Source organism: Gymnoscopelus microlampas (assembly GCF_963454915.1).
Source record: "Gymnoscopelus microlampas genome assembly, chromosome: 20".
Classification (NCBI taxonomy): domain Eukaryota; kingdom Metazoa; phylum Chordata; class Actinopteri; order Myctophiformes; family Myctophidae; genus Gymnoscopelus; species Gymnoscopelus microlampas.
In genome coordinates this window covers 2,638,537-2,646,656 of record NC_139957.1, presented here as the reverse complement: position 1 = coordinate 2,646,656, position 8,120 = coordinate 2,638,537, and the positions used below count along the sequence as shown (strand labels likewise).

Here is an 8,120-nt window from a genome sequence, read left to right as displayed (position 1 = left end):
AGAGGGTGAGTAGAGTCATGTTTAGTCTGTTAACTCTTCATCCTATTCAAAATCTCATTACCGACTGCTTTAACTGTTCATCTTGACTGAAATAATGTTCTCCACACAGCCCAACAAGATGTGACATACATACAACTGGAAGGAATCCTTGAATTGCTTCCAGATACTAACTCTGTTACTGAACCCATCACTGGCATCCTGTGGAAACATGGCCCCAATAAGGTAGCAGAATGGGATAAGGGCTTTGGTCCTGATGTGGATTACTTCGGGACATATAGAAACCGTTCAGAACTGAATAAAGACACTGGAAAGTTGGTCATCCACAATATGAACATAGAAGACAGTGGAGAATATTCTATGGATGTAAACAATCGACTGCAGAAGACTTACACGGTTAAAGTGATCAGTAAGTATGACTTTTTGTGAGGGATCATTTATGTTTTACCCCCTTTTTCTCCTGAATGTAGTCGTCATTCCAATTAATTCCTCCCCACACACATTTTTGTGTTGTCACTGCTGTTGTATCCTACTAACTCACCTGCCAGGGAGGAGCTCCCACCGGGAGGACGTAGAACCTTCGTCATACTCCTCCCGCCCAACACTCCCTGCTGACAGGGGATGAGGCGTATAGGAGGGTAATCCCTCCTGGACGCTATTGGTGGAACGTCTAGGCTGAAGTCTTGTTGTGATGCCAATTCCCAATTCCCCCATGTAGCCCCTCCCTGACCAATGCTGATTGGTCTTGGGTATTATATGAGTCATCTAGCTTGGTGTCTCCCCCAATGACCCCATGTGACCTAGGCAAACATTCAGCAGAATAGAAGATCCATACTGTAAGTTAATAATGCACTCCTTGGGGACCCTGTCAACTAAGTATATTGGGTTGAAGTGGTTACCCACTAAAACCATATATATTTTGTTGACTATAGTCCCCAGGACCAGGTCTATACTAGGCCCCCTCCTGTTTTCGCTGTACACTAAAAATATTAAAATAGGCGCTCACAAGCAACGCGCCACAACACAAGGCATTGTTCCCCTGCCTTTGCATTTGAACTACTTTTTGTATTAGTTTGGTTAGTGTTGTTTCTCTTAACTACTGCTGCTAGCTTTCCTGTGTCCAGTTCCATGTTAGGCAGTGTTTAGATCCAGAGTCAAATTTAACAAGTTAAACTCCTACATTATTACATTGTAAATGACATCTAAAGACCTGAAGAACTAGGCACCACAGTGCAGTAATAAAGGGGTATTAAACTCAATTCTCCATTCTGCCCACCTGAAGGCTTTCCATGTTGGGGAGGGAGGAGCTGTTATATCAGTTATAACTTAATATGTTTTAAAAAGGCAATGTAATTATGAACTGATAATTGCATGTAAGGATGTGAGGCATGGTACATTATTATTTACTATTTACATTATTGTTCTAATAATCTCCATGGCGTCTAGCTGTATGCATACAGAATAGAACCAGATGATGTGCTGTGGTGACCCTGATGGGAATTCCTTTTTCTGTAAATTAATGTCCTACTTCTTCATACTACAGTGTCACACTAAAGTACCAAAAATAGCCGATCTACAAGCTCACAAAGCGCTGGGATGCAAAGCGGGATGAGCTTGTAGAGTGTGTCTGTGGGTTTTATAAATATTTAACCAACAAAAGCTTGTGACTAAACCATAATTACATTGGATGGATACAGGATAGGTGGGCACTAGGGACATCTGGGCACCTCGTTGTAAAATTGGCTATTTTGTCCAAAATGTTAAAAAATTCAATATTTGAAAAAATGGTCTTAAGTAATGTAAAGTATACATGATGTGAACATGCATGGTACATCATTATCAGACTTGATTTTATCCTTCAACTTCTTGAAGGATAAAATCAAGACTGGATATACAGGTTTTGTAGAAAATTGTAGCAATATTAGACCTTAACCACCTCTGAGCAGGAGGAGGGGTAAACCCTCCATTCAGTGAGTGTGGTTGCAGACTAAAGCAACCATGTGCTAAAGGTGTAATCACAGAGCTATCCGCTTGATGTATGAAGAGTGAAGAGTGCATTCAGATATTATAATACAACTAAATCCATCAGCATCTCCAGTGAAGTTGTAGTAGCCTACAGGTGTAAACGTGCGTTTACAAGAAAACATAAGAAGTGGGTTTCAGGTGAGCTGATTCTGAACACAGCCAATACACACAGTTGTCAACAGTTTCAGTAAAATTGTTAATTTGTTAACTCATTAACTCATTAATAACATTTCATGTGGTGAGAGACACTCAGCATGAGTCAGCAGGGTATACAGCACTGCAGGGAGTTGCACCCTGGATCCAGCAGACGCTAGAAGTACTAACTACCAGTGCTTGTTTGCTTTGTGACACCACCATGTCTTACTTGCATGTGAATACAGAAAATATTTTAAAAAGGGCTGAATAGCCGGTGTAAAAACACATTACAAGCCAATCTACAAGCTTGTAGATCGGCTATTTAAAAAGAAATATAAAGTGAAAGTTTTGGAATATTTGCATAAATAACTATATAATATTTGTCTCAAATATGAACACACAGTATCCCCTATCACAGTGGTTCCCAAAACGTTTAATTTCAAGGACTCCCAGTTTGATATGCATTAGACCACTATTATTATAATTTAAAAATGGCAGATCTACAAGCTCACAATATGTCACTTATTATTAGATTATATTTATATTAATATTAAAAATTAAAAAAATAGCACCTACGAGCTGTAGATCTATATAATTACACATTTATACATCTTAGGTCATGATTGAATATGACACATGTCATATTCTTTTTTTCTTTTTTTTTTTTACATTTGGGGTCCTTACAAATGCCTTGTTGACAATAATTAATTGATGAGTCTCCTATCATGCTCTGTCAAATATTAAATAAATAAATCAGAATATATAAGCTGGCAGCTTCCCAGATCAACAGAAAACATTAAGAACTGAATATCAAACGTGTGGAGAGAGATGAAGCAGGGACCCCCACTACATATTGTATAAAATTGTGTTGCAGATTATACCTTTTCATAGATAGCTTCATGGACTTGACAGCACTATAATCAGTGTTGGATTCATGTTAATGTGTATTTTCAGACAGTTAACCACTTAAACCATCAATACTTAGAAAACTTGTACTTGATCTGCTATTTTTCCCTCTACACCAAACCTCTTTGCCAAAAATAGCTAATCTACAAGCTCACAATGTGAGCTTGTAGATTAGCTATTTTTGGCTAATGTTCCCCACAGAAAAGGAATTCTAGGATTCAAGTGGTTAATGTAAAAACAAAGGTTCCTAACACACAAACATTGGCGGCCCCCCTGTAGTAACTCTGAGGACCCCCTGTTGAAGACCCCTGACCTAGTGTAATACATTACAGGGGAAGCTAAGTTGCCAATGAAGGAGATGACATAAAATTTTACAACAAATGTAGCCATACAAGTCTTAATATAAATATAAAATATAGTCTTTCACAGGATCTAATGAGCATATATAGTGATCAGTGAATATGTTATTCATGCCCACTCAGCCTGTAGTAAACCTCTATGATGATATAACGCGCTAGCACGGTCCTTCCTTGTATTGCTACATAATACACAAGTTAAAGCTAGGGTAATTTATATATTTTTTGGTTAAACCAAAAAGTATTTTGTTAAAAGGTTTAAATATACTAGACCATACCCGGTCGACGCATCCGTGGGGGGATATGCGCACATGATCTGGCAACCCGGGAGGCAGTTCATCCCATAGCTGGGCAGCCCCGTAACCATGGCGACATTGTTTGACACATAAACGCTAATAAGAACCTGAGATTTGATGAAATTGAAAAACGGGCTTCACAGTTAAGTTCAGATGGTAATGGTCAATGGCTGTGTGCAAAATCAGAGCAATTGGTCCAGCCAGTGAGGAGAACCGGGTAGCTTCACCTCCACTACAAACGCACAGAGGTTACTAGAATAGTAATATAGAATTATAGTAGGATATAAAACACTATATTCTGATAGTAATCATTGCCAAAGAGTGTTTTTTTCAGTAACAGATGTCTCCCTGTCTCTCCAGCTCTTTAATAAACAGAAAATAAATTTTCCGGTAGGTGTCAAAATCTCAGCCAATCAGGAGAAAGTACCCATTTTTAAGTTTCATTTGTATAGTGTTCCAGTTCCAATTTTGTCTGCTCATTTCTTAGTGTCATCACTTCCAATTTCACTTGTTTAATCTGTATCCTGATTGAGTTCTCTGTCCTGGTTGGATAAAATTGGAAATTAAACAGAACATTGAAACGAAAATGCATTTTCTGTTTAATAAAGACACTCTATAGCAATGAGTACTATCAGAATATAGAGCTATTTAACACTTATTTTAACCAAAGAAAATCACTTACCCTACCTTTAAATATATTTAGAATAATATGAAATATAAAATCGGGTCTTATAGGGTCTGATTGGAGCATAAGAGTGATCAGTGATTAAGTTAATCATGCCTCACTCAGCCTGTAAACCTCTAAGATGATGCTAATGCGCTAGCATCGTTAGCATGGTTCTTCCTTGACTGCTACATAATAAATAAGCTAAATATATTTAGAATAATATGAAATATAAAATCGGGTCTGATTGGAGCATAAGAGTGATCAGTGATCATGTTATTCATGCCTCACTCAGCCTGTAAACTCTATGCTGTAAACCCCTGTTAATATGATGTTTACCTGTAGCTCTGCTGCAGTGTGTGCTGTCCTCTAGCTGCATCGATCCCACTGGGTCAGGCAATGAGTGACAGAGATGTCAAAAATCCAGGCCAAATGCCATCAGAACAGCACCAAGAGACCATTGCGGGGGTCTGTAATGAATTAAACGGTATTAACTGTCCCTCTCCGTCCGAATGGAAAGAAAGATGGCTGCCGTTCACAAAAAGAGAGCAGGGAGGGAGGGGGTGGAGATAGTCTGTGTGTGTATCTGCTCCCCCAATCGGGAGTAACTTCCCCCCCCCCCCCCCCCCCCCCTCCTCGTGTGTGTAAATGCTCCCCAATCGGGAGTAAAGTCCCCACCCCCCTCCCCCGGGCCGATTTGGCGAGGCGAGTGTATCGGCCGGGCTCTCCAAGCAATCCCGGCCGATCCTCGCCGGGGGCGTGCCCGCCACGGGCCAATCGGCTGCACCCCCAGTGTATCGTGTTACCCTCCCGTAGCACTGTCTTCTGCGAGCACGGGCCGACTGTGTTCGCATAGACGCTCGACAAAGCCGGATGCACCACGGTGCATTCGAACCCACAACCGCTGTGGTGGTGGGCAGGGACTGCGCCACCCGAGCGCGGATAATGTCATGGTTACATGTCGTACTTCTATCATAATTAGGATTGGGATCCTTTTGGATTTTAACGATTCCGGTTCCTTATCGATTCCCTCTTAATGGTTTGATTCATTAACGATTCCCATTAACGATTTCTATTTTAAAAATGATCCCATCCCTAATCATAATCTAAATTAGTGATTCATATATGCAAGAGAGAGAGATGGAGTAAACTTGACTCTAACTGGACTGAAATCATTTTCTCCACAGAACAACAGTACATACCATTCGAAGGAAGCCTTCCATTATCAATTGACATACAACACCAACCCATCACTAAACACCAACCCATCAATGTCACCCTATGCAAGTATAAATCATCGAAAGTAGAGAAGGTGGCAGAGTGGAATTTAGGCTCATCTGTTGAAAATGTCTACGGGACATTTAAAGGCCGCACACAACTGCATAAAGCAACGGGAGTCATCGCCATCAGTGATATGACCACAGAAGACAGCGGACATTACTTCATGGTGTTCGATGGCAAATTGAAGAGTGAGACATTAAAGATTGACGTTATCAGTAAGTATGAATTGTGTCCAGTAAAGGCTGTTTTTCATTTTCGTATTTATTTTCATGTAGATCTGTCATTTTAGTCATCAGAAGAGAAAGGTTACATTTTAATTGTTATGGTTATTGTTACTGCAAGGATCTGATTAGGTTTAGTCCCTCCCTAACCCTAACCAAAGTTTCAGCAATGGAGCCTTCATCTGGGTTTATTACCATGGCTAAACTGTCAACATGTTTCGACTGTCAGTCTTCATCAGGGCATATATGCCCTTATTATTGTATATATAGAACATATATTTTTTTTTGGAAGAACATCTATAGGGTAGTCCTTGATGTGTTGCTCTGAGAATTGGTCCCTTGGTGTCCCTAGTATGTCCTATATAAAAGACATCATCAGAAGGGCAAGTAGTTACCCTTTATGCCTGCTGGCATGTAGGGCAACAAATAGGTACACAATACAAAAGCTATACACTATTGTACTGTGTACCATAATGATAATAATAATAATAATAATAATAATAATAATAATAATAATAATAATAACAACAAGGGTAATAATAATAATAAGGATAATAACAATAAAGGTAATAATAATAATAATGATAACAAAAATTAGACCTAGTTAATCCCAGCTTGGCCCAGCTGAGTGCTTTTCAAGTGAGTGCAGGTAGGGGAGCAGTTAGGGATGTGTCTTGCTCAGGGACAGCTCGACACATTGTCAGGGCCGGGAATCAACCTGGTACCTTCTCTTTCCCAGACGGGCTCTCTACCCATTCAGCTATGGCCAGCCCAACACCAATCGGAACCACTGGTGAACATGTCTTAAACACTGTTACCAGTTTACTCCATAAGAACATCTACGTACAGTACATCTTTTCAGGTCAGGTCAGGAGCCTATCTCCTGTTTACAATATGTAGCCTGAGGCAGCTTGATGTACAAGTACACCCAATGGACAGTGCTAGTATGTCACATTACCCCCAATCCAACCCTTGAAGCTGAGTGCTAAGCAGGGCTAGCCTGGCTCCAGACCATAGACCCCGCCCACTCCACTGAGTGGACTGCTTCTAGCTTCAGTCTGATAATCAGGCTAAAGCAGGGCAGCATTGGGTACCATTTTTATAGTCTTTGGTATGACTCGGCCCAGATATTGAACTCCGACCTCCCACTATCAGGGCGGACACTCTAACCACAAGGCCACTGAGCTGGTTGGTACTGGAGGTCAGAGAGTTGGACAAAGTTATACGGGCTGACCCGTAGACACTGCACCAGGAGAAGACAGTTGTTCAAACATTCTACTTGAGTATACTAAATGGTGTCACAGTTTTGATCAAAATCCCTCTGTAGTCTGTGATTTGTTGTCTTAAAGAAGCAGTAGACATTTTGGTTTGCAGCATATTGTGACAAAGAGAATACGTCACTAGTCCATGCACAGGGATGCTCGTGCCCCAACTACAGTATGTGCAGAATTGCCCATAACAATAATTCCTCTGCCTACACATACGTCATGTCCTAGTATGAGCGAATAGGGGAAGGGGATCAACGTCACGTGATTCTCTTGTTTGACCCGGCAAAAACCTGGACGTGTGTCTCAAAGAATATGATTATTGGCAGAATCGCGGAAAGTTTCGAATATTTGGCGGTCCCGTTTAAATTATTCACAAGATTGATTGTTACAATGACCTGCACCACAATACTTCACCATATGTTGCACTATGACAAAATAAACCCACTAAATGTTGAATTGCATTGCGTTCCGTAATGCAATTCCAATGGTGAAAGCTGTGTTGTTTCACCCGATAAAAGCAAGGCGGATTCAGCCACGCCCCGAAATACCCGCATGTGTGTAGAAGCTTATATTTGGGGAAATGGACAAATCAGCTTCATCAGTCTAAATGGCCAATGCTTAATGGCCATTTGCAATGGGTGGTGGGGGGGATGCTAAGGGATAGACAGAGTTGTGTCAAGTTTAGTTGGATACAATATGTACTGTACCAGCAGGTATCTCATTACTCTCCTCTAGAAGATAACTGTGGACTAGTTGTACATAAAAGTGGGAGCAAAATATTTGGGATAATTTGAAATGTACAAACATGGTCTCTAAAGGGGGTCCCTGACACAAAATCTTTTCAGATGGAGGTCTGTAGCCTAATACATATACATTTGGGGGTCCTACTGTCCTTGACATGAACATGTTATGAGAACCACATTTTTTTTTGTTTTTTTGTTTTTAATTTGAACGAAAAGACAATTGAGACA

The 8,120-nt window shown here is 40.5% G+C and overlaps 1 protein-coding gene across 1 annotated transcript in view; it reads left to right on the top strand.

Annotated features, from left to right (window-relative positions):
* Positions 1-317: 317 nt before the first annotated feature.
* LOC311036415 (NACHT, LRR and PYD domains-containing protein 3-like) overlaps positions 318-8,120 on the top strand; it is a 48,203-nt gene continuing 40,400 nt past the window's right edge. The window contains exons 1-2 of the mRNA XM_084045103.1: positions 318-406; positions 5,567-5,875. Of these exons, the coding sequence (XP_083901229.1) occupies positions 328-406; positions 5,567-5,875 (388 nt within the window). The 5' untranslated portion in view covers positions 318-327. The remainder of the gene's footprint in view (positions 407-5,566; positions 5,876-8,120) is intronic.